At 36.5% G+C, this 27,592-nt stretch overlaps 2 protein-coding genes across 3 annotated transcripts in view; one reads left to right on the forward strand and one right to left on the reverse strand.

Moving 5' to 3' along the window:
* Window positions 1-21,064, forward strand: part of LOC127419602 (signal transducer and activator of transcription 5B-like) — a 41,767-nt gene extending 20,703 nt beyond the window's left edge. Inside the window, exons 3-18 of one of the 2 annotated variants that reach the window (XM_051661124.1) lie at window positions 505-649; window positions 1,644-1,724; window positions 2,387-2,591; window positions 4,287-4,378; window positions 4,846-4,994; window positions 5,632-5,766; window positions 6,403-6,579; window positions 8,530-8,617; window positions 10,456-10,578; window positions 11,014-11,106; window positions 11,224-11,427; window positions 12,871-12,965; window positions 13,098-13,231; window positions 14,990-15,139; window positions 15,376-15,436; window positions 18,967-21,064. In XM_051661124.1, the coding sequence (XP_051517084.1) occupies window positions 505-649; window positions 1,644-1,724; window positions 2,387-2,591; window positions 4,287-4,378; window positions 4,846-4,994; window positions 5,632-5,766; window positions 6,403-6,579; window positions 8,530-8,617; window positions 10,456-10,578; window positions 11,014-11,106; window positions 11,224-11,427; window positions 12,871-12,965; window positions 13,098-13,231; window positions 14,990-15,139; window positions 15,376-15,436; window positions 18,967-19,027 (1,993 nt within the window). In that variant the 3' untranslated portion in view covers window positions 19,028-21,064. The remainder of the gene's footprint in view (window positions 1-504; window positions 650-1,643; window positions 1,725-2,386; window positions 2,592-4,286; window positions 4,379-4,845; window positions 4,995-5,631; window positions 5,767-6,402; window positions 6,580-8,529; window positions 8,618-10,455; window positions 10,579-11,013; window positions 11,107-11,223; window positions 11,428-12,870; window positions 12,966-13,097; window positions 13,232-14,989; window positions 15,140-15,375; window positions 15,437-18,966) is intronic. The other variant, XM_051661125.1, reaches the window with a different exon arrangement.
* Window positions 20,208-26,034, reverse strand: LOC127419619 (lens fiber major intrinsic protein-like). Its single transcript, XM_051661162.1, has 4 exons — window positions 25,313-26,034; window positions 24,492-24,656; window positions 23,309-23,389; window positions 20,208-23,197 (listed from the first exon to the last, which is right to left on the reverse strand). Exons 1-4 carry the CDS (start codon window positions 25,670-25,672, stop codon window positions 23,012-23,014), a joined length of 792 nt encoding a protein of 263 aa, XP_051517122.1. The 5' UTR covers window positions 25,673-26,034; the 3' UTR covers window positions 20,208-23,011.
* Between the last annotated feature and the right edge of the window lie 1,558 nt (window positions 26,035-27,592).

The following is a 27,592-nucleotide window of genomic DNA, read 5'->3' on the forward strand; positions in this document are numbered from 1 at the left end:
ATTCTAGTAGACCCCCCAAATAAAATTATGAACCTGTAAATGAGCTTAATATGGGCTCTTTAACTCACAGAGATGGAGATAGAGTAGAAACTGCGTTTCTTTCAAATATTTATATATCCAGTGGCTGTCTTCCACTGGAGCAGCTCCCAAGAGTTTTTATAGACCCAACTCTGTAAACAGCCACTTACTGTAAATTGAGATTTTGCAGACAAACTTTTGATTGGGCTCGTTATGAAATAAGTAGTGTCAATTATAAGACTTTCCAGTGTTATGTAATTCAGCATGTTTTATATATACTTAAATCACTGTCACTGTGGTTACAAGTGGTAATCATGGCTATTGCGTGAATAAAAAACGGACTTGACAATGGCTGCTTCGTAATACTGCTCCTCTGAGATGTTGTATGAACAGGACAATTCGAGAGTCACACCTGTTAGTACTGTAAATGCGGTTGTCAATCCCAAACACTGACTATTATGTCTGTGTGATGTTTGTTTGATTTAGGGAGAACTTTGATGTAGACAACATGGATCAGGAGCCTCAGGCTCGAAGGCTGTTGGATAAGATGGTGCTCATGCTGCAGGAATTGGCCGCACACAACCCTAATGTGGTGGAGAAGGTCAAACTTCAGCACATCAGCAGAAACTTGGTGTGTACAAAAATGTTTCCTAACACTTCTAATTTTTTTGCAGGCTAAGTGGCATGCTAAAGGCTACTGTATCAATTAAAATCAGTTAAAATACTTTGGTACCTCTAGCAAAGATTATGGGGCGTATTCACTAAACAGTTGCGGCACTTTTGTGCATCTTATTTCAGCGCTAAAACTTGCGTCTTATTCACTAATGCAAGCGTTAAATGTGTTGAAATCTTGCTGTGGCCGTGTGACGTGAGTATTTAAGTCATCGTTTTTTTCAGCACAAATGCTTAATATCTTTCTAAATTATGCTTATTATAGAAAACTCAGCTGTCTGTCTGGGGTAATTAATAATGCTATATTACCACCACGGAATGCAGGGGGTAAACAGAATTTTAATTAAAAAGAGATGTTCGTGTACATTTCTGTTGATCATGGCAGCAGTAATTTATCAAATGATGGAGAAGAGATAACCGGCTATATATTCAGTCATACAGGTGCCTGTTTCACAGTGGTTGACTGATGCCGTACAGTAGCAGGAAGATGTGCAAGATTGCGTTAGTCTGTTGCATCCTCCACCAACAGCACTCAGAACCGACCCACAAAATCGGGAATTACGCTATTCTAACTGCACTCACCACAAAATATTTGCCATTGTGTGATTTTTATAATTTCTTTAGTGTAATTACACAGACAGCGCATGCAAATTAATGCCGCTATTAGTGTGCGCAGTTCATTTTTAGTGAATTCCCCCCTATGACTTCCAGGACTTTAGTGTCAATTGTGCCATCAGAAGGAGTTATTAATAAACAGATAATTAAAAGTTATTGTACTGCAATGCAAACAATGCAAAAAATAATAACAACAATGTCAAATAACTTCATGCATTTGTTATGTGACATGTTTCATGCTGAGTTACAACTTTTTCACATTGTGAACAAGCATGGCATAAATAGTCAATTTATGACATGTGACTATTTGCTATGGAACCTCATGAATTGCTTTTCAGAGCGTGTTTCAGCCACAACCCATGCAACTTGTGAGAACAGTACGAGATATTCTGAGGAAAGAAAGACACTTATTAGGACAAGTAAGCACTCTTTTTCTGCAATATTTGTGATTTATTGGGAAAATAGAACAGAAATCATAGCTTTTATATGTTATAGAATACTGTGCAAAAGTTTTAGGCACTTGTGAAAAATTATACATAGTGAGAATTTATTTTAAAAATAAATAGTTTTCCATAAATAGTTTTCATTTATTAATTAACACCATACAAAGTCCAGAAAACATAAAAAAAAAAAAAAAAAAAAAAGGTAAATCAATATTTGGTGTGACCACCAACACAGTTTTCCTTGGTTTTTGGCAGATAGGATGTTCCAGGCTTCTTGGAGAATTCGCCACAGTTCTTCTATCTGTTTAGACTGTCTCAATTGCTTCTGTTTCTTCATGTAATCCCAGTTTGACTCGATGTTCAGTAGTGGGCTCAGTGGGGGTCATGACATCTGTTGCAGGGTTCCCTGTTCTTACATATACAATGTATATTTCTTAGTGACACATACTCACATTTTGTGAGACATTTTATTTGCCTAAGACTTTCGCACAGTAATGTATATCACTGTAAAAAGTGGTAATGTGCGATTGTTATGTTTTTAGCTATTTCTACCTGATCTAACCTTTTGAAATCAGTTTTGTTGGTAAAGTAAATGTTTGGAATATCTTTGCTTTTGGTATCTATGTGTTTGTCTATAGTGTATGCCCAACTTCCCACCCTACCAGCCCATGCTTGCAGGTCCTCCAGCTGCCAATGGCACCCCACACCCTTCAAGGGAGGAAGGCAACACTGATGTGGACAATCTAGTGCTCAAAGTTTTGGAAATTCAGAACTGCCGTCAAACTCTTCATCAGCTACAAGAGGAGTTGAACTGGGAAAAACAGGAGACTGAGTCTGTGTCAGGTAAGAGTTAGTGATTGTTGATTTAATAAGCTATTTCTATCTATCTATCTATATATATATTATATATATATATATATATATACACGTATATATTGTTCAAGCTGTGATATTACACTTTGATCTAAAACAGGTGCCATAACTTATACTACAGTCATTGTATATATATGTGTGTGTGTGTGTGTGTGTGTGTGTGTGTGTGTGTGTGTGTGTGTGTCTGTGTGTGTGTGTGTGTGTGTGTGTGACAAAAACCTTTTTGTTATCTATATATCTTTATATAGATAGATGTATAATATCACAGCTTGATAGATAGATAGATAGATAGATAGATAGATAGATAGATAGACAGATAGATAGATAGATAGATAGCAAAAAGATTTTTGTCAGGTAACCTAAAAAAAAATGTATATAAAAAATATTTATATTTTATATATATATATATATATATATATATATATATATATATATATATATATATTATAACTATTGTGAAATTTTAAACACCCCGTGTAATGTTTGAATGCTTAAGGGCTTCTAAGAGTTAAACAAGTTCTTTAAATTTCTTTCAAATATAAATTTTGAAAACCTTGATAAGCAAGGTTTTTAAAAAGAATATGTTTTATTAGCTTTCTTTTTTAACAGTAATAAAAAATATCTAATTTGTATGCTTTATCATGCCAACTAAGTTGACACTGTAAAACCTGTTTTAATCTCAGATCTTAAAAGGATAGTTCCTCCAAAATGAAAATGATATCATCATTCACTCACGCTTATGTTACTCCAAACTATGACTTTCTTTGTTCCATGGAACACAACAGGACTCATGACATACTCTTTAAAAAAAATAATTGTATTATCTTCCCTGAGGTCCACTTATAATGTAGTATAGTTTTGTTTTGTTTTTTGTTTTTGCACAAAAGCAGTTATAATTTTTTCATATATAATAATTTTCCAAAAAATTATTTTCTTTTTTGGGAGAACTATTCCTTTAAATGTAGACATCTGTGACAAACATATATTCTCACTGTTAGCCTTCAGTGTTTGCAAATATTTACAATCCATTATATAACTTGCAACTTAATTTGCATTTTAATTTCAGTCTATTGATTGTTTCAAAATAATTATCCAATGATTTTATGTGATTGTATACAGTTTGTGATATGCCAGCAGTCAATGACAATAATATAAGAACTATCAACAGTATATAAACTATTATATTTTGTTTTTGTCAATGTACACAGACATGCTTACAATCATAAAACAATGGACAGCTATAACAGATTTATAAAACATTATGTAGCAAATCATATACTAATGGACATAAAGTGATACATGCTGTTAATCAGAGACAACTTGGGTAATTTTATGATTACTTTATAGTAAGCAAATATCACTTGTTTTAAATTGTACAGTTAGGTGAAAGTTTCATAAATAAGTCCTCTACAGTAGGTGATAACCAGAGATTACTCATTTACATTAAATTTGTGAACATAAAATGTATTATACATCATGAATAACCACAAGAAGAGTGAACTGTTCTTAACCACTGGACTGAGTTATCATATCCAGGGCTTCAGCCGACAGCAAGTTATCTGTAAAGGACTTTAAACGTTCAAGGAATAGAGTTTCACATAACTACACACACATTAGGATATCAAATAATGGATTTATCTTTTTTTTTTTCTTGCCTTCCTACAGGACCAAATGAATTGGATCCACAACATCCAGATCAAGTCACTAGAAAAAGTCGTATACAGCAACTTGAGTACAACTATTCAGTTTGTGCAAAGGTAAACAGTTTGTCCTCACATGACAGGAAAATGAAGACATTGAGAAAGGCCGCTTGAAGAACAACTACTCTTTTAAAGAGTAGTTTACCCCAAAATGAAAATTTTGTCAACATTTACTCACGTTTATGTTGTTCCAAACCTGTATGACTGTCTTTCTTCTGTGCAACACAAAAGGAGATGCAAAGCAGCGTACAAGTCATCTGGACTACTTTTATGATACTTTTATGTTGCTTTTTGTCCTTTTTGGAGCTTGACAGTCCTAGTCCCCATTCACCTTCTTTATATGGACAGTGCAGACTTAAGCCTGACATCACCTTTTGTTTATTAATGGAAGACAGAAAGTCATACAGATTTGGAACGACATGAGGGTGAGTAAATAAGAATTTTCATTTTTGGGTGAAATGTTCCTGTAATGGAGCTGTTTAACTGTAATCCTGTCGTGTGTTTGTTTCTGTGCGTGTTTACAGAAGCGTGTACAGTTACTTCAGGAGGCCTTGTGTGCTCTGGAGCAGTGCCAATCCTGTCTGATTCACAGGATTAAGTCCTGGAGGTGGGAGCAGCACCGAGCCACCATTGGCTTGCACTTTGATGAAAACCTTGGCCCTCTGCAGACATGGTGAGGACAACCCATTTAAACTCTGCCTGTGTCTGTTGTTTCTAAGTGGCCGTTCAGACCAAGCTCGTTCATGATTTAAAGATGGCGGTTGCAGTGCAGCAAATGGAACAAAATTCAGGTGTCTCAAGATGCATTTAAAAAGTTTTAAGTTCTTTCACTTGACACAATTATGTGCGAGATGTTAAAAAAACGAGACGTAGCGCAACTCAAAGATGTCTGTCTCGTGCATATTTACATAGTGAAACGTACAACAAACTGCTCAGACAGATGCACAACACGCTCTGAAACAAATTCAAGTGAGCTTTAGAAGTAACTATAAAGTTATTATAACCTCATAAAGATATATGTGACTATTTAGTGACTACAATGCTTATTTTGGGGTAGAAATGCAATCATAAGTTAAAAACAGTGAAAAAAATAGAAATATACTTCTTTCAACCACTCGCTTAGACATAAGTTTTATTCCTTCCACCAACTGCCAAACCAAATGCACAGGATTGTAGGTTATCATAGGAAGCGAGGGATACATCTATGCTGTTTTTAAAAACCAGCTGGATGAAGGTGTAAACATTGGATTAGGACATGCTTTAGTACCACTTCAACATTCTCTTTCTTCCCTCTCTCTGTTGGATTGTAGGTGTGAGCAGTTGCTCGGGGTGAATGGTAATCTAAGGCAGGAGCTCATGTTGGTGAAGAGGGACCATGGAGGTGCTGAACAGTTTCACACGCTGCAAGACAGTCTGGACGGTCTTCTCCAGACTCTCATTCAGAGGTATGTAGACCTCATCACATTTAGGCTTTGTTCGCACTCCAAATAAATCTCAATTGTTTATCAAATCCGATCTTTAGGACTGACTGTCAACACTGATTGTAATTTTGTACTGTAAGTGATTAAATCAGATTAATTTGTTTAGACAGTGTAGTCAGTATCGGTTGCCATAGTAATGACTTCAAGGGATAGTTCACCCAAAAAATACAATCCTGTCATTATTTACAAACCCTCATATTGTTCTAAAACTTTATGATTTTCTTCCGTGGAACACTGAAGGAGATGTTAGGCAGAATATTAGCCTCAGTCACCATTCACTTTCATTGCATCTTTTTTCTATACAATGAAAGTGAATAGTGACTGAGACTAACATACTGCCTAACCGCTCAGACAGATTTTTGGAAACACTTTTCGAAAAATCTGATTGTAATGGGATTTCAAACCACACATGGATCTGGTTTAAACATTTATTTATACATGTATTTAATAATCTCTAAACTCTTAAGAATGTTGCGTTGTGTGTTGCCTCACCTCTTAGTCATCACGGAATCACAACAGACAGTTGTGCAGTCATGTTAAAATTGCAGTGCCTTGTCTTTAATGGTTTGATAATCCACTTTCTTTGTCTTGGCATCTCAGTTCATTGGTGGTAGATAAGCAGCCACCCCAGGTGATTAAAACCCAGTCCAAGTTCTCCACCACTGTGCGCTATCTGCTGGGAGAGAAGATGGCTCCAGGAAAACCTGTCTTGTTGAAGGCTCAGATTATTACTGAAGCACAAGCGAGGAACTTGGGCCAACAAGGGGTCATACCTAAGTAAGAATGCTGCCATTCTTAAATGCTCATATATGTACCATAATAGCCTCGCAGAACCAGAACTTAAGCATTCTAATTGGAATTACATAAGATAAATTGGTGAATCTCACGAAATCATGTCAAGCTCACATTTCACACAGAATTATTATTATTTATTTTTTTGCATTGAAAAAATTAAGCTTATTTTTTAAACCTTTTAGATTTATGCATTATTGTTATTTTCATGACAACTAAGCACATTTTCACTACCGCACAATTCTCATTACTGTAATGCATCCATACATTTTACTTTTGCGTTTTATGTAATTCCAATTGTTCTCAATGCTGATTCTCCTTAGATTCTTATTACTGTAATTTTTACTGTACTGTAAACAGATTACTTTAAAACAGTGTTTTTTATTTTATTTTAATCAGCATAAAGTGAAGGGAGTACAATTAATACTACTATCATGTATAAATACTTTCAATTTTAGTAATATATCATTTTTTTTTTCACATCACAATAGTGAGAATTGAGAGTGAAAATATGTTTAATTGTTATAGAAATAATGTCTCAATACAACAAAATCTTAAAGGTTTTAAAAATAAGCTTCATTGTCTGAATGAAAAATTGTTAATTCCTTTTTTCTTTTACCTATTATGCACTTATCCACCAAAGCTCTTGCTGAACTAAAATTATCTTCTCATGGCTTTACTTGCAGAGCTCAATGAAACAGAATGGGGTCTCCTTTTCAGAGTTGTAACTTGACACCACATCTTTTAAAAGTGGCACGAGATACATGGCAAAAATAATTCAAATAATCCAGATGGGTCCACTTTGGTGTCCAGGAATAGTGAGAATGTCACACTAGGCCTGTCTGTCCTGCTCTCTCTCTTTTTACGAACTGAGCACCAGTGGGCAGGGCCAAGGGTGTGATGACGCAAAGTAGGTGTTGATATTGTTGCTGTAGAGTCGGTCATGAATTAATGGGACACCTAATGACGTAGGGAAGTTGCGAAAGTAGAGAACAAGGCATTTTTGCAACTTGGTTTTTTTAAATAAATGCTTTTATTGCATTGGGGATTAAGTTTTGAGTCCTGAAATTTACAGTATGTTCTTATTGTAGAATGACCTCTTATATGTCAAAATATCAAGGGAAAATTTGATTCCTCATGACATGACCTTTTTAAAGGTCACACTACACTTCACGCTCCATTCACTCCCATTCAAACACATCCGAATGCAGCAGACTGGAAACGCAATGTAAGAACAACGAGAGAACAACGAGAGGACATGACCAATAGAGGATCGAAATGTCATACGCTGACCTCTTGACTCAATACAAAGAATACATATTTTAAAGCTGTGTGTTTTATTGTTGCAGGAAAGTGAGTAGACAATATATTTAAATATTTTTAATATAATATTATTTGTTAATTGTGATGTATTATTTATTTACACCAGAAGTCCTCCCACGTGACATCATATACTGGTCCATTGCCAAAAATGTTTCGTGCTCAAAGCCTAGTGTGTCCGCCCCTTCAGGAACAAAGTTACACAAATAATGAGCACGTATCATGTACATACCATATACAGTACATACTAAAGAAAGGTGAACTAAACACATGACAACAAAAATGCTGATGCTGAAGCATTTTACATATGAACAATATCTTTGATCTACAACTTCAGTGTCATTGTTTTGTAATGTCACTTTTGCTCTTTTGCCCTTTTGCCATATGTTGAAATATGCCTATAAAAGGCACATGCCATACAAGTGAAACACTTAACAGTGTTTGTTGCTACGCTAAGACATAAAGAGGAATTGGAGGCACAACCAAACTGAATCAGGGTTTCAGTTGAGTTGTTAACCATACTAAGGCAATACATCACTTGACAGGTTTAAAATAAACCTATAAAATATGCAAATGTTTTATGATCATTCTCTCTGTCTCTGTTTCGCCACTTAGTGAAAATGTAGGAGAACTTCTCAACAGCACAGCAATCTTAGAACACAACACTTCCAGCAAGAGCACATGTGCAACCTTTAGAAACATGGTAGGTAACGCTGTAAAAGGCTGGATTCACCCTGTCCGGTCCCAAACTTCCTTGAGAGTGTTGCTTTTCGCTTTGACCAGACTTCCATCTTGATTTTGTCATGTAATGGATAATGTACAGTCCAAAATAAACTCTGCCAGTTTGATTCAAAACCCCTTTGCTTCGTGTCAGGAATTGGGATCCTGATCACCCTGTTTGGGTTTATTTTGTGATAACAATTGACTGACAGAACATTATATTGCTTATTACACGGTTACTTATAAAATAAATAAATACTTGGGAAAGCAATATTGATTTGAGTTTAATTATATTATTATGTGAGAAGTGACTGTTAAGTGCCACAAGAGACATGAAACTAGCACAGTGTAGTCCATGGATGGTCAAATATGCAGTATAGATGTCATAAGGGATAATGTTTACTTTGTGATAACAACTGGCTGACTGTATATTATCCAGCTTATTACATGGCTACTAACCAAATAAATAAATAAATGTACATAAAATATTGATTTGCATTGAAATTATGTAATTATGAGAAGAAATTAATTGCTGAACCGCTGATTTGCACCGCCGGTTTGCGTTTGAGTTTAGTTGGTTTATTTTGTAAATAATGATTGCTCATTATCCAGCTTATTACAAGAATACTTGCCAAATAAATAAATAAGGCAGAGGCTATTTGCACTAAGTGCAAATATCGATAGATGCTGTTTACACTAATTGTAAATAGCTACCAAAAGCATCTTCTTTGCACTAAGTGCAAATAGTTTTACAGTCTATTTGCTCCCTGGTGCAAATAGTGGCAGATACCATTTACACCCCTAATTAAATACTAACATACATTATAGGGGCATCACTGCAGCATATTTATTGTGTTTATTTAGACACCCTACACCAACCCCTACCTCTAAATTTAACCCTTACCTTCCCTTACAAAAATGAACCATGGTTTTACCACAGTAACCATAGTATCACTATGTCATAGTATATTGTAGTGAAATCATAGTAACCACAAAATTAAACATTGTTTCTATATCAACACCATATTACTGTAGTAACACCATGGTAAAATGCATTAAAACTATGGCGTTCGCAAAAAAAACATGGTTTCTACAATATTACTATAGTATAACCATGGTTAAGTTTACCCTGATCAAACCTTTCTCATAACTCCCCGACCTTCACCGTGGCCAAATCACTGTGAGGAAATCAACCTTTATATTTATTTTTATTTATTATTATAAGTAGTATTAAAGGAAATATTAAGAGTGAAGACAGGAAACAAGATGGGTAAAAGTGGGACAAAATGCGGAATCGAACCCGGGTCATCCGCCGAGAAAAGCACATTCACACCATTGTTACACCCCACACCACTAGGTGTTCAGTTTTTCTTCAATTTTTGTGTTTCCTCCACACTATTGGAGTGCAAATAGCCGCACTATGTGGCAGGTGCTATTTACATCTAGTGTAAATAGTCACTCAGATTAAATAAATGGACATGAAACATTGATTTGAGTTAAAATAATTTTATTAGATTACTTGTAGAGATTGCACTGTGATTCAAGAAGTAGGAAAGATGACTACCCAGATGACTGGTGTGATATGTCTCTAGATGGCACCATTGACCAATCAGAATCGATCATTCCAGAGACCCGTGTAATAAATACAATTATTTGACTGCAGAATGCCTCAATTGACCAATTGGTATCAAGTGTTCCAGAAAGTTGAGGTGTAATAAGTTAGGTTAAATGGTGTGTTGTTGCAAAGTTATCAGTTGCTGTACAGTTGTATCAATGTTGTACTCTTATCAATTGCTCTAATCATGTTTTCCTCCTTTTCAGTCCATAAGGAAGATCAAACGAGCAGACAGGAAGGGCTCTGAATCAGTGACAGAGGAAAAGTTTGCTTTGCTGTTCACCACAGAAATAACCATCACAGGCTGTGAGAGTCCTTATGGCATTCAGGTGATTATCCCTATACTTTTACTGTTCTTAATTAAAGCTGAGGTGTGTAATTTTTTAAAATAAAATGTATTACTTTTTCTTAAAAGTTCTCTCCTGTCTCAACTTAAAATATGTAGAGACATCTATAATTAAGCCATTTGTTGTTGATTTTCTCATTTCTTGCCATCAGTTTATTGACCAATGGAAGACTAATGGGAGTGTTTGGGAAACCTGTTTGAAAACAATTACTGTTTTAGCAATTCCGTGTGGTGACACAAGTGACAGAAATTACACATTTCAGCTTTAACACAGTAGATCTTAGTTTTGGTTTTAATCAACTATGAACTTAGATACTATATATATATATATATACTGTATATATATTGTTATAAACAGAAGTTTTTTTTATGTTGGTGTGTGTAAGTGATGTAACTGTAAGTCTTATTTTGCTCACAGACAATCACTCTTCCTGTGGTTGTAATTGTACATGGTAGTCAGGAAATCAATGCCATGGCAACCGTTATATGGGACTGTGCTTTCTCAGAGCCTGTAAGTGACACCCAGGACAGCACACTAACACAAAACAGCTCTTTTTACTGTCAACAACCATCTACGATATCTTGTCAACAAATAGAAAATCCATGCTTTGTGCTTTGCTGTTCTTAGAACAGGATACCATTCGTTGTTCCGGAGAGAGTGCCCTGGAAGCAGATGTGTGATGCTCTCAGCAGTAAGTTTATGTCTGAGGTGCAGACGCGGCGTGGCTTGGACAGATATAACCTTCACTTTCTCGCCCAGAAGATCTTTGATCAACCAGACATCTCTGAAGACTTCAGCAACATGCCTGTGTCCTGGGCTCAGTTTAACAAGGTGCGACTCATATGACTTCACTCATATGTTACAGAGCAGTCAAATTGTGCATTAAAGGAATATTCCAGCTAAAACAGTCGTCAAGTCATTTTCAGTTGTAATGCTTTTCTCTATGCACATTGTTTCAAAGCAGCTTTACAGAAAATCATGCTGTAATGTCCACTGAGCAGTTTCATTGAAAAGCGTAATTGAAAATCATGCCTTAAAATTGTTTGTCTTTAGGCCCTCAGTGAGCAAGCAAAAGGCGGCTGTGGCAAGGAACGAAAAACTTCATAAGATGTTAGTTATTGGAGAAAAAAAAAGTTTTACAACACAGTTTATATATATATATATACACACACACAGTTATACAACAGCTAGTTCCAGTCCTCTAATCTGATTGGAATATCAGCGTTCTGAGAGTGCTGATATCTTGCATTACAGCACTGGAATGTTTCATTAAGTGTGTTTCTGTGTCAGAAATTAACATTCTTATTAAGGGACAATATTTGCTTCCTGGATTTTATTCATTTTTTGCCTTTATGAGGGTTTGTTTTTTAAGACAATTAATACAATCAGTTAATTCAAATGGTCAAAATGTCTATTTTAAATATCTGCAACATTTTTGTCACTTTTGGTGGCATTTTTGCCCAGAGCCCTGGTTAATTTCTGACCCTGGTGTATTTACATGTACAACAAAACTGTGATAACTATAAAAAATAAGCTAATAATTTTACATTAAATAATGTTTACATGAAATTTAGAAATCAACAAATTTTCTCCAGTTTTTCAAAATTTGAATATAAACTGACACATGAACACATAGAATAAGCTGACAGAACACGAGTAAAGATTTTATATGGAGAGTGAAATCAGCATAATGGGCAAAAAATCTAGGTGTCCCAATCAGGTTTTGCTTAAATAGTTTATGAGCTTTACCCAATAAAAGAACACCGCTTAAGGTGTTTACATGACTTAATCCATTGTCAGGTTATTAAACAATCAGTGTAAGATTGTGCATGTAAATGCACTTAATGTTTGTAATATGACTATGTGTTTGTAGCGGTCTGTGTCTTGCTATGTTACATGCAATGGTTGATCCTGCTTTGGCTTCTTTTTTGTCGGCAGTTACCACAGAAAACATTTTTGACTTGTGGCGTTGACAGTTATGCACTTATTAGCATGAATAAAAGCGTTTCTGCACACATATTTTTGTTTTGTTTGTTTTTACATACTGAGATACAAGTGCAAATTAATTTCTGTAGTAAATGACAACATGCCACAGATTCTGTTGATTGAGCCTTGAGCTGTAATATTCTTTTAATATACAAATGTCAAAAATTATAACATACAAAAATATTTCAAACATTCAGAGCAGGTTTGAATGCTACATTTCACATTTGTAAAAGTATGGTTTGTTTATTGGTGAATTGGAGTGAGAGGTTATCTCTGTGACTAACACAGGAAGTTCTGCCTGGTCGAAACTTCACCTTCTGGCAGTGGTTTGAGGGGGTGATGGAGCTTACAAAGAAATGCCTAAAAGACTATTGGAGTGAAGGGTACAGTAGTTATAACTTTTTCCCCCTTAATTTATGTTTATCTTATTTAAAGTAACACTTTAGTCTTGTGCAGAGCCTTAATAAATAATTTGTGGGAGATTAGATAATAAGAGAATCACATTGCCTCTGCAGATTGATCTTTGGCTTTATTGGGAAGCAACACCTCCATGTCATCCTGCAGAACAAACCCAATGGCACATTTCTTCTGCGCTTTAGTGATTCAGAGATTGGTGGAATCACCATTGCCTACGTAGGACCCAGTGATAGTAAGTCTCAAGGCTTTTTAATACATTGTCATTGTGTAAACTTAAAGGTGCACTAACAGAATTGCATTAACAGTACAAACACATTTTGTGAATGCAGTTTCATATGGCTGTATATTTAAGCTGTGAATATTTCAATTAAAAACATTTCACACACATTTTCATCATTAACAAATCAATAATAAATATTCACCTTTCGAATTTCAGTTCCAAAATATACAGTTTTTTTTATTTTGTCTTTAGTACTTGACAGGTAATATTTGGTCCATTATATTTCGCTTTGCAAATTCGCCGCTAAAATTTCAGTTGTTCAAATTAGGTTGGAAATTCAACCTTGAACATCCTGTCATTGCTGGAAGGTTGAATTCCCAACTGAATTTAAACCAGCGAATTTGTAAAGCGAAATATAATGGAATTAATTTAACCTGTTGAATAATAAAGTATTTTTATTTTTTTATTTTGGAAATGAATTTTTGAAGGTGAAAAAGTATTATTGAATTTTTAATGATGAAATTTTGTACGAAATGTTTGCAATTGAAATATTCACAGCTTAACTATATAACTATATAAAATTGCATCCCTCAAAAATGCAAGCACTGTTAATGCAATGCATTTATTTTTCAATTTGTGCAATTCAGCATGCTTTTTTTTTTTTCAAAGACATTTGTCATTAATATACTTCCATAGTTTCATTTCATGTACATTCACATGAGATATCAGTAGCCTTATAAAAGCTGTTTTTTTTTACTTGGAGCAGGTCACACTCATGGGGGCCTCCATGTTGATATCACATGACCAGATGATTAGTACTCACCTCGATAACCCCTTATTAACAGACACTTTCGCTCACAGAATAATTAAATCATGGCGAGTGGTGCAATTCTGCAATGGCATCAGTAACCGAAAACAACTGCTTTTGCATGATGATGCATAGATGTCAGTTGAAGTCCAAGTCAACTGCCATATTAGCCAGTGCAACATACACTTAAATTACTGAGTGCACCTATAAACATTACAGAGCAAACTATGTTGTTCATTTTTTTATTTTAATTTTTTATCCCCTTTTCTCCCTAATTTGGAATGCCCAATTCCTACTACTGTGTAGGTCCTCGTGGAGGCACGGTTACTCACCTCAATCCAGCTGGCGGAGGACAAGTCTCAGTTGCCTCCACTTCTGAGACAGTCAATCCGCGCATATTATCACGTGGCTCATTGTGCATGACACCGCGGAGACTCCCAGCATGTGGAGACTCATGCAACTCTCCGCGATCCACGCACAACTTACCACGCCCCATTGAGAGCGAGAACCACTAAACGTGACCACGAGGAGTTTACCCCATGTGACTCTACCCTCCCTAGCAACTGGGCCAATATGGTTGCTTAGAAGGCCTGGATGGAGTCACTCAGCATACCCTGGATTAGAACTCGCGACTCCAGGGCTGGTAGTCAGCGTCAATACTCGCTGAGCTATCCAGGCCCCTGTTAAGTTCATTTTTAATGTATGTGGATTTCTGTGGAGTAAAGCTTTTGGAGTAAAGAAAGTTTCATTCATTACACAAACCGACAATAAAGAAAATAATGATCTCTGTATTTGATATATGTTTATTGTATATAGTATATAATATATAGATGTATATAGATCTGCTCTTATATTCTCTTTAAGATAAGATAAGACAGGTTAAAATGTATTGATCCCCTGGGGAAAATTGAGGCATTGCAGTGAAAACTTTTGCTCTATGTGTCATTGCTGTCTCTGCTTAGATGGAGGCAGGAAAATCCAGAATATCCAGCCTTTCACCAAGAAGGATCTGGACTCAGCTGGCCTCGGTGACCGCATAAGGGATATTAACTGCATCACTCATGTGTATCCAGACCTACCAAAGAATGATGTATTTAATAAATTCTTTACAGGCAAGTAAACCGAAATAACTCAAATCTCAAAGACAATGTTTGTTTATTGAAGCTCTCAATGTGACATTTTGAATTAGTGAAATATTATGTTTTACTAAAATTACAAAAAGAAGAACTACACTAAGTAAAATCAGTGAGCATTAAAATAAATGAAAAATTGTGTGTGAGATATAAGAGAAACAGAACAAGATATATGTGGCCATTTACATGCTCTGTTCTCTCCTTTCCTGAAACAGTGCCCTCTCCCCCTCATCCTGATGGATACTTGCCATTTAAACTAACAACAGTAGTCAACCCGTAAGTAAAAAATGTTTTGGAGTAAATTTTTATCACATGTATTTCAGTGATTGTATAAACCAGTGGTTCTCAAATGGTTTTACTTCAGGACCCAGATTTTATATCAAGACATCCATTTGTGACCCAACAACAGTACCAAAATTATTTAGTATACAAAAGTAAACATAAATATCCTTCAACCAACATGAAACATGGGTTTTCAAAGATAAGGGCATATCATGCAACCTGTCCATGATAGCATTTTCCTTATTGGCCTGTTCCTACCAAGTGACAGATGAATTTGCGGCCAAATGCCATAGAGTTTGATTGGACACAGAGCCTTGGACATCAACAATAAAAGATATAACACATAGACTGAGTGCACTTCACGTAGGCACGTAATGCCCTGACGGGGCACAATGTGGAAATATCCAGTCCTGTACCCAAATAACGTGGGTCGGGCTGAAAAGGCTCCAGTTCAGTCAACTGATTAACTGTACCTGGTTTAACCACTTTTGGTACAAAGACTGGATTGGGCCAGAGAGAGACCCCAGCGTACACTGCCTTCCACCTGAGACCTCGCCATTTGCTGGAATAACAATCCCATGTAGAGGATGCCTTGGAACAAACTATAGTCCTCATAACTGCCTCATCTAAGACTTGAGTGAGGGACTGACGAGAGGCAAAACCCAAAGTTATAGCATGGCTGGATTCGGGTGCCAGATCTGACCCTCTGTTTAGGAAAGGAGGTCTGCCCTTATTGGTAATGGCCATGGGTGACCCTGAACCAGACGTAGAAGAGAAGGGAACCAATGAAAGGGGGAGGACGTCACCGAAACTGAATCTCGTATCCTCTTTTGATGGTTTTGAGTACCCAAGGATCTGAAGTATTTGTTTCCCAGATGTCCAGGCATCGGCGACCTCCCCTAAACTGCTATGCAGGGCCTTCCCGGGGGCCAGAACCCCTGGGAGTATGTTTCTTTGGTGGCGCTCCCTTAACTGAAGTTCAGGACTGACCACCTTGTGGATACTGTTGCGACTGTCTGATGCTTTGATTGCTGTCAGATATATGAAAAACAATGCCCTGCCTTCTGTCATATTCCCATGATTCAGAACGGGAGAAGCAGGGAGGCTGAGGGGGTTGGACTCCTCTATAGCCATATCTAGCAGGCCTAGTGTGGCCAAACGCTCGCTGCACTGACTTTTTCCTGCGCCATGCCTGTTCAGCTGTGTCCAGTACAGACTGGAGATCAGAATGAAAGATCTGCCCTGGCACCACTGGCATAAGTGTCAGTTCTTTGCAGATAGTCTCAGGCAAAGATGTCTGGGCTAACCAGATCTGCCTGCGGACCAAAACCGCTGAGGACATAGCAGCTCTGATATCTCTGGTAAGTTGAGAATGAGTGAAGAGCACAGCTTTGATTAGACCCATGATGTCATGGTCTTCTGATTTAACCATTTTCCACAAAGAGGCTAAAACTATTGCCAGTGCATTGCCAGACCGGGCTGCACATGTGGCTGCATTGTATGTTTGCTGCACCAGGTGTTCTGCCTTATGGCATTCCCTTCCAGGGCACTGTAGGTTGTCCGTAATTTTATCTGGATCCAAGGTGGTCAGCGCCGCTATTACACATTCATGCCACCCATACTGTTCTCAGGGGCATACTGTAGCTTAGCTAGTCTCCTGCAGCTGGCATTGAATTGGGGTGCAGCTTTAGGATTGTTCCATGCTTTCCTTAGCATTTGAGAGTAATCCTCCGCCACCGGCATAGAAATAGCTGGTTGCGTGCGAGAGATACCTGCACACACACCTTGTGTTGGTGCAGCTGTCGTGTCTTCTACCTGAGTTTCAAGACCCAAGATTCTTGCTGCACTAAGAATTCGGGTAAAAATGTCAGAATGTGTACTACCATTATCTGAAGTGCCAGACTAAGATTCATCTTCCTGGTCCTCTCCAGTCTCAGACTGGACGTCACTGCCATACAGCAAATTATTACCATGAAGAGAAATAGCGTCCACGGAGTCATGATTCTCTTTCTGATATGATGAAATATCACCTACTGTAGCTGGAATTGATGCCTGCTGTACATGAGTCATAGCACTGTGAGGATCAAGCTGATTTACTTTTCCAGCTAATTCACGTAAAGCTGCCAGAATCTGCAGCTGTGTGTCCTCCCTTGGTTCTTGGCCTTCTGAGGTCCTTACCTGTCTGTTCTGAGGCACATCAGGTAGGTCAAGTCTTCTCTGAGTCTCTTTGGGAGCGCATTCCCTCCTATGTTTTCCAGAGTGCCCTATAAATAATGGTCTATCAAGGATAGGAGTAGATGATGGTGCGTTTTGTTTACCGCCAACTGCCTGGTTGCTAAGCCTGGCTCTTTGCACTCTCTCATGCAGTTAACAGAAGAATTAATGTAAGTGCAATTATAAAATTATAAGTTTTAAATTTCTGCCTTTAAACCCTCCAAAAATGTACCCCATTCACTTCCCTTGTAAGTGCCTCACTGTAACTGTGATTTTTCCTTTTTTTAAAAGAAAAGGACGGACGAGTTGAAATAATTTGTTGTGGTAATCAGCATTATGCCACAAATGCTGTCGATTGAGCTTAACTTGCATTGAGCCCAGAATATTCCTTTAAGAATCACTAAAGACTAAGCATCACTTACTATTAACACAGTGTCAAACGTTTGAAATAATCTATTAAATTGATATTCAGTTAAAGTAATAATTATTTAATGATTTAATTAATGAGATGTTTATTTATTTATTTATTTAATTTATAACTAATTGTAATTACCAAAAACAATATTTTTAGCGGTGTGTCTCACATTTAGGAAAAATATGTTTATCAATAACTAGAAATCAACATTTGGTCCCAGACTAGCTAACTCCTACTGAGTGAGTTTAATATAGGCTAAATTTGCAACCATGTTACCCATTCTTGGTTAATTTTTCCATTGTACAAATGTTATTTATTGTTTTTGTTTATTGTTGACCTTTTGGTTTTGACTATCATACTTTTTTGAAGGTTAACCACCTTTTTTCACTGATCATTTGTTAAAAAATAAAAATAATAATACAGGTTTTATTCAGGCTATTTTTTTCCCCTATGAACCCTTTTCACTTTTCCGGGTTTGGAAAACAGAAGTAAACTATTGCAGGGTAAACTTCTATAGGGATCAACGGGAGATCATAGCAAATATTATTTCTGCTTTACGATTTACTCCAACAAAAAAATTAAAAATCTACTATTAAATTTCCATTACCTTCCACAAGAGGTAAAAAATAGAGAGCACTCCTGAGAATACAGCTGTATTTGGAACCCCATTGCAGCAGTAAAATGTATTAATTATTATTAATGCCAGGGTAGTATAACACAAAGTTTAATGTTATAAATGTACGCTAAATAAAACAATTGAAAATTTAAAAAAGTTTGCTAGATTTACACTGCTAAATAAAGCAGAAACACACCATCTCAGTCTGCGAATTCATGGAAAGTGCCTACAGTTTTCCAGAAATATGACATGTTTCTCGTCTTTTTTACTTTATAACAGGCCAACAAATCCCTCAGGTGACGACATGGACATGGAGACACTGGAGAAATTTTTTTGGTAAAACGTTTTACCAAAATCTCAAAAGGACATACGACCCATTTATTCCCAAAGGAAGTGTATCTGTAGGGAAACATTAGATAAACTTGTTTTGAACATGTTGAAGGGCATATCCATAAAACTCTGGTAAATAATGAGACAGTGGGCAGAGGGTGTCGTGTGCTAGGGAATGATTACATGGGTTGTGTATGTCTCACCAGCAAAACACACTAAACGTAATGCAGTTAAAAGGATCAGTGTTTTTTTTGGTTTTTTTAAATCAACTTGTAGAAATTATATGAAATGTCCTCCATATGCAGGTGCAGTTTGTTTTTTCAGATAAGCATGTAGTATCTAAATTGAAAAGTCATTCCAGAAAAGTTTCAGTCTTATGACTAGTTTTGAAAGCAGCAGCAGAAATTATAACTGACAAGTGAAACAGGAAATCTTTTTTTTTCCAATCACGTGGTAGTATTTTCCATTGTATCAAGAGAGACCAAATAGATTTAACTTACCAGACAATTTTGTCCTCTCTTTCTAATGCGGAGTAAAACATTTAGGAATCACATTTTGTAAGTCCTGAAGTTTTTATGCAGAAAACAGGGTTTCCATGGTAGCCATGGAAATTAAAAAAAATCTTAAAGTCTTGGGAATTCCTACAGTGAATATAAATATTTTAAATTATGCTCTGCTCTAAAATATTTAATCAGTTAGATATTGTTTTTGCGAGGACAGTATAAAAAATATTTTAAAAATCATTTTGTAATCACAAATGCCTGGAAAGTATGTGTCACTAGGGCAGGTTAACAGTATTTGAGTTATGATGTCCTGAACAAAACTTTTTTGATTTTCTAGGGAGCAAACACTCCTATTTGGATTAATTTCAAAGGTGAGCTGATATGCTCAAAGGCATCACTGCACCCTTTTAGACCTGTTCTTTTTAAGAGATGTGTTTTTATAAAACTGCAAAGAGTAACTTCCCATGATTCGCTGTATTACGATACGATACAATACTACTTTATTTATCCCCAGAGGGAAATTGAGGCGTTACAGCAGCAGAGAAATAGATACCACAAAACAGAAAAGTAGCAATACAGTAAATGCAACATAATACAATAATAAATATTAAAATGTTTTAGGCCATGTCTCCATATAAACTTTGTTCATCTGACAGTTTTTCATTTGGCTATTTTTTATTTTGGGTATTGTTTTTTGATCACATATTTGCTATTTAATATTCAGTATTCTTATGATGCTACAGTCAGGTTTGGCGAATGAGATAAATCACAATTTGTCAATTTTATATCATATCACTAGTGGATTTTACATTGTTATGTATCATCTGCTCATTTAGTGGCACACTGATCTCTTACTCCATTTTAACATTAATGTTACTTCACAATGACAAACATTGATAAATGCCTCTTTGGAAACCTATCACAACCGTGTAAAATGTTTTTGGTTTTTTTTGTGCACAAAATAACATTAAGGTTGTATGTCCAAATGATGAATACGTGTAGACAAAACACTGTCTCAGCATATTTTCTGTCTTAATACTTTAAATTGTCAACTTTCTTAAAATTCAAATGTAATATACATAGTTTTGTTTCCTTTAAACTGTGATTCTGCCTTCCAAAAAATACTGTTCTATATGTTGTAAAATATAAATCTTTAATTTACTCAGTGGTTTGAAAACCACATTATCAAATGGGATGTTTTTACAAAGGTGCCAACAGTAATTGTGGGTATGTACTTTTGGATAAACAAATTCCTAAAGGGGAATGTCACAAATTTTTGTGTACGAATTCATATTAAAACACACATTTTTCATGTATTCACAGTGAACCTGCCTGATCATTGATTCTAAATATGTCCCTCAACCACATAAAGGTTTAGTAATGAAAAATGTAAAAGTTGAAAATGTGAGGTTTTCCCTTTTAAGTCGATGTGACAAAAAATTTAAAGCAAGTATATGAGAATCTGTTTTGTTTTTTTTTAAGAAATGTTCATATTTCAGATTCATGTTTTATATTCATCTGATAAATAAAAAAATGCCACAGAATGTCTTGCCTGAGTATCACATGATTCTCGTTTGACCAGAATGACTGTCTCATTTTCCATAAGTAAAAAGGCCATTAAACAAGTATGAGTGATAATTTAGAGATTGCAAAAAAAAAAAAAAAAAAATCAACAGTTGTTAGTAAGATTCAAGCACTACGGAATTATTACACACTCCAAAACCCTTACACCCATCAAAACATTCAGTAACTTGAAATGATCATTTTTACTTTGCTAGCTTTAACAGTTTAAAAATAAACCTTTACACTTTATATAACACTTTGTGTACAAAATTATATCTGATTTTCATGTAAACAATGACGTTTCTAGAAAGTCCATTTAATTAAATGTCTTCAAGCTGTTAAGCAGAATGCTTACAGTGCCACTGGATCTGACTGAATCAGTGAAGTTTGATGATCTTACAACCAAATCTCGTCTTCCCTCCCTTCAGTCAGGTCTTGGATCAGAAGAGGCAAGTGAATAATTGGAAAGAGTGCAGCAAATGGCGACAGAACACCTGGGATTGCCTTTTCATTCTATCAGATCCAAAAGCTACAAGAACATCAATGTGCATTTACCACCCAATACAACACACGCTAGAGAAATCCAGACATTTTTGTCACTCAGCAGTCCCATAACCTCAGACTGAGGAAGAGTTGACTTTGCTTTACCCTCACACTGACCCCGTTTTTAGTCAAATGCCCTAAAAATGAAAGAAAAACAGAAATATTCACCTCTGCAGTGAAACAAGGAAATGGTAAATGCCACTGTATAATGTTGTTTTCTGATTCACTTCTTCTCAAATTAGTGAGGTTTTACATTGTTCCACAGTTAACTACACAAATATTCTCTTGTCCTAAACAAAATCTGATTGCTTTTTCCTAACTTGCTATTTACACACAAAATAATGCCAAACCCACTAATCTAAACAGAAAATCTTTGCATGCAGATTCATTTGGCAGAAAAAATATTAAATTCAATGAAAATGCCTGAAACAGTACAAATCAAACAGCCTCGCACAATAATGTAATCTCTAATATATTTGGAGGTACTTGAAAATGGCAATGGGGGAAAATAAGTAAAAGATAAATGTAAAAGTTAGGGTCGAACAATAGACTTGTTTTGTGTATTTGTTCGTTTTTTTATTTTTTAAATGAATGATGGTGACACTGTGTTTCTTTTAGAGAAACACATCCTGGGCCATTAGGCCACAGGTCAACGATACAACAGTTTGAAACAAACTCAAATAGGGATCCAAATTCCCAAAGGATTTATGTCAATTTTAGCTGTTAATCAACATCAACCTATACCAAGGTTTAAGGGGGGGATGAATCCTTCATTTTGTGAAATCAGAACATCACATTTTTACAGTCACATGGCGGATGGTGGAAATGGAAGAGCCAAACTGGAAACTGTCGGGAAAACACACACACACACACCACGCACATGCGCACGCACACACAATTGAGTAATGTAAAGTAGACTTTAAGTAGAATGAAATGTAAACTTGCAAAATGCTAATAATATAAAACACGTGTCATGTCGCTGAAATATCAAAGAAAATAATCAAAACGAAAAAAAAAACTGAAATAAAATGAATCATTTTTAAACCCTGTGAAACTGGAAAGTATGCAAAAGTCCACTTCTAGTGTAGTTCACTCATAGTAGACTAGAAATGACAAAGAAGCCCCTGGCCTAAACAGTGTTAGCCACCTGATCAGCAGGCACTAGCTCACTCCCTACACCTGCCGGTACAGAGTGCAGTCCTCAGTTCCTCTTCTTACCCTCATTCTTAGTCCTTCGGAAGGGGTTCTAGTGTCTTAATTGCCTTTGGAAATGTGTGCGTTTCCTCCTAAGGCTGATGCAGTTGGTATGTTGACAATGTGTTGAGATAAGGTGTGTGAAATGATTGCATGTTTTGCGTAAGGGATCCAACGTTTCCTGGCAGTGTTTATAGGGCTTGTGTTTTGAGCTCAATGGGTTCCCCTCTGGTCTCCTGCTGGGCTTCAGCCTCGGGGGGCCGATTGCCCTTAAGCACAGACAATCGCTCAGATAGACCACGCATGCGTGGAAAGAGCAAGAAATCATACAGCAGAGCACCCAAAGCACCGCCAATCATAGGGCCCACCCAGTACACCTACCAGAAATTGAGAGAGAACATGTAAAATTTATGATTCAATTAGCAGATTAAATGTTCTGTACCAGAGTAATTTGTCTGAAGGTTGAATGATGGAAAAGTGTGCCTCACCCAATGGTTAATGAAATTCCTAATGAGCACAGCAGGGGCGAAAGACCTAGCAGGGTTCATTCCAGCTCCAGTGTAATACATCTGCAACGGATTTGACCATTCATGCAAAATGCTTTAAATATCTATTTTAAGCAACACTGTATTTACTAATCAAGTAATTTTTATTCTATAGCGCTTTTCACAATACACATTGTTTCAAAGCAGCTTTAAAGAATGTCAAAGGTCAATTTACTAAATCCAGAAGTGCAAGCACTATAGATATCTCAATAACAGGTAGATCTCCAGTAACCGCCATGGCGTCAAATATCAAACCAAGTAGCATCTGCAAACAAATGATGCTAGACTTTTTCTTAGAACTAACTTCAGTTTTCTGAGCCACTTTTGCTATGACTTTTAACCAGTGTTGGGTAAGTTACTTAAAAATAGTAATCTACAACAAATTACTAATTATTTATTTTAAAATATAATCAGATTACTTTACTAATTCATTAAAAAAAATAATCACAGTACTAATTACTTTACTTTTATGTTACTTTCTAAAACACTTTTCTGCTCAACAAATTAAAAATAATTTCTATATTTCTTCCTTGTTCATTGTTACACATAAGTCGTACACAGCACCTCACATTTCTCCTTCACAATGACTCATTACAGGGCCATAATTCATGTATCCTACAAAAATAATATATTAGAAATAAGCATAACCCTATAATGTACTTAAAACAATGAAATCAATGTTCAGTAACTGTAATTTGATTACAAGAATTTAAAATGTAATGCATTACACACTTTTTTTTTTTACTAAAAAGTAATTAGATTACAGTAATTAATTACTTTGTAATTGGATTACACCCAACACTGCTTGTAACTGACTGGTTCCGAGGTCTTTTTAGTGGATGTATGAAGTCAGTTCACCTCAAGTTCACACAGGTGTCATAGCAGAGTAACCACAGGTGTAGTTCACATTAACTATGGACATGTTCCACTAATGTTTGACCATCAGTAAGTGTCCTAATGCTTTTGTCTTAATTTTGAACATTGTATCTATTGTATTATTTTAAATGCTTTGCGTGAAAAGTGTGCTTGTGCTTTTTTAATTTAAAATACAGTACATTCATACATTTTTACAGTATGTGTGGCTTACATATCCAAATAATTTTAGGGGCCACTGTATGTCTCTTACCCCCAGCAGGTGGCCCACAAGCACTGAGAAGCCAATGGACAGGGCAGCAGAGCCCAGTCGCCCGTTTCGCCTCTCATCCGTCACAGCGAAGACACAGATCACAAGTTGCAAAGTCAGGAATATCTCTATGGTTGTGGCCATTCCCAGACTGATGCCTGGCTGAAGCTGAAATCAGGAATACAACACTGATATTAGGAATTTTTATAACTGTTATTGAACTGTTGATGGGTTTTTTTATTATGTTTTTTAACTATTTTTACGAGTTTATATATCTGTTATTAAAATTTTAGGACTACACATATCAGTGAAATTGAGTCTAAATAATTCTGTCAGAAATTACAATTCTGCCTCCCAAGTTTTTAAATTGATGGTTATGGTTAGGTTTGGGGTCAGGGTTAGGTAAAGTTATACAAATAAATAGTGTCCATTTGACTACCGATGACAAACCACACTTCTGCCATAATTTTGCTCACCATCATATCATTCCAAACCTGTTTCGCTTTCTTCCGTGTAACACACAAGGAGAAGTTTGTGCAGAATGTTAGGGACTGACAGCCTCAGTCCCTGTTTACTTTCATTGTATGGAAATAAATGAGCAGAGTCAACCTTCTTTAAAATTTCTCCTTGTGTACTATGGAAAACAGAAAGTCATAAGGGCTTTGAAAATTAGGGTGAGAAAATGAAGACAGAATTTTCATTTCTGGGTGAACTAAACCTTTAAGAGATACTCTGGAAATGTCTTTGATGTGTCCTTAATCTATTGGTTCCATCAATTCAACAAATGAACTCACTGCATCAAATCATCCTGTACATGCCCTTACCGTGTTCAGGGCCAGATTGCCTCTCATATTGTTTGGTGTGACCCCATACAGCACAGCAGCTCCAGCTAGAGCACCCAAGCACTGAGCACAGATGTAGAAGAAAGCACGAAAAAGGGACATCTGGGAGCTGATCAGGTAGGCAAATGTGACCGCTGGGTTGATGTGACCACCGCTGATGTGGCCAATGGACTGGATGAGTGTGGCAGCTGCCAGCCCAAAGCAAAAGGCAACTTGGAGCACATTGTGTGGTCCGGTGGTCCAGCGCAGAGCTGCTCCCAGCCCAAAGAATACAAAGAACATTGTGCCATAGAACTCAGCAAACACAGCCCGCCAAAAAGACATGGACCGGAACTCCCACATGGCTGCGATAATTTAGAGGCGATCACAAAAAAAATGGAGGGATATGAATTTAGAGTAACCAAAAGAGATTTGTCTATAATAACCTACTGTCCCTTTGATATTTTGTGGATGGACACAAAAAACAAAGGCTTTTAAGCTATCAGACACTGAGCGTTAATGCCTCCCTAACCTACAGATACGTTTGCGCGACCGACACTGCTTCACAAGATTGAAATCATCTGTCCTGTTGATTTCTGACCTGTGGTTTTGTCATAAAACCTTACGTGTGAAACTGGCAGGTGATCTCTGCATCTATGTGAAATGTCTAGATAATTTTTAATAAAAGGACATGGGTAGACAAAATATGAGCATGTCCTGCAGACATTCAGCCTCTCTGATGGGGAAGAGAGAGGCCACAGGGCTATTTATAATGGCTGTGACCCCCGATGACACTCTAATCCTCAGGCAGAAATGTGGGAGGGGGCTGCAGACAATACAACAAATTAAATACAATTTTTTTAACCCTTTCTGTCCTGTGCTTCCTGGATTTTAGCTCATGGTCAGGTATTGCCCTTAAAGCCCAAACTAATAGCCACAAATGTTTGTTTGATTGATGGTGAAATAGTAAAGGTAGGTAGAAACACCATTCATGGTAGTTTTACTGTAATTTGTGAACCCTTTTCATATCTTCATATAATGCTAAATATTTGTAGTGATGTTTGCCATGGAAAATAATTCAAAATAAATGCTTTTACAGTTTATACTCAGAGTCAGATATAGCAAATTATGACATTTAGAAGAGAACCCAATGAGGACCACTGTCCCCCATCCCAGCCCATGATACAGAGCAGTATTTGGAGACTGCCTCTTTTCTGGCCCCAGCTGAACTCACATACAACACCAGGGCCCCTAAAAGGGTCTAGTCCCCTTCACAGTGTGGATTAAGTGCTGACACAAAGAAACAATCACTCTCATACCACAGCAAGTGGGCCTCACACGGATGTAACTTATCATAACTAACTCTAAATGATGATGACAGAAGAGCATATGAGATAAAGTGGGTTCTTGAGAGACAATATCCTAAATATCATCATTACTGATGTGTGAATATTGTTGAGAATGATTTTAACAATGTTTCTAAGAAAATTTGAGCAGTTTGGTTTCATTTTTTGACTTTAAATAAGTCAGTGCAGAGTTTGCTAATAGCTATTGCTTTTTCAGTTGTCTGGGCGAGTGTTCTGCAAATTATTGTTTTCAGCAAAGGACTAATCTTGCTTATTGTCTAGAGGCAATATTTGTCTAGTATCGCATACAAATCGCATGCCTCTGAAACAATTTGTTGTGTTTTCATGCACACCAATACGCTGATAACTATAGAAGCCAGAATAAAAGAAATAAAAGAGGTAATTCTGACTTCATAGCTCTCATAAAACTGCAACTTTATTTCTCGCAAATACAACAAAATATCTCGCTATTGCGACTTTATATTTCGCAAGTGCAACTTTATATCTCACAAGTGTGACGTTATATCTCGCAAGGGCTACTTTGTATTTCACAAGGGCGACTTTATATCTCGCAAAGGCAACTTTATATCTCACAAGTGGGACTTTATATCTCGTAAGTGCAAATTCATATCTCGCAATGGCGACTTTATATCTGGCAAGGTCGACTTTTATATCTTACAAATGCGACTTTCTGTCTTGCAAGTGCGACTTTATATCTCACAAGGGACACTTTAAATCTTGCAAGGGCGACTTTATATCTCGCAATGGCGACTTTAAATCTCTCAAGGGCGACTTTATATCTCACGATGTCGACTTTATATCTGGCAAGGGTGACTTTATATCTCACAAATACGACTTCATATCTCGCAATGGTGACTTCATATCTGGCAAGGGTGACTTTATATCTTGCAAGGGCCACTTTAAATCTCGCAAGGGC

Source organism: Myxocyprinus asiaticus, chromosome 29, assembly GCF_019703515.2.
Source record: "Myxocyprinus asiaticus isolate MX2 ecotype Aquarium Trade chromosome 29, UBuf_Myxa_2, whole genome shotgun sequence".
NCBI lineage: Eukaryota > Metazoa > Chordata > Actinopteri > Cypriniformes > Catostomidae > Myxocyprinus > Myxocyprinus asiaticus.

Coding starts and splice junctions, on each gene's coding strand:
- LOC127419619 (XM_051661162.1), bottom strand. CDS start 25,672: ATGTGGGAGTTCCGGTCCATGTCTTTTTGGCGGGCTGTGTTTGCTGAG. Junction 24,657..25,312: donor GCAATCTGGCCCTGAACACG/GTAAGGGCATGT, acceptor TCCTGATTTCAG/CTTCAGCCAGGCATCAGTCT. Junction 23,390..24,491: donor TTGTGGGCCACCTGCTGGGG/GTAAGAGACATA, acceptor AATCCGTTGCAG/ATGTATTACACTGGAGCTGG.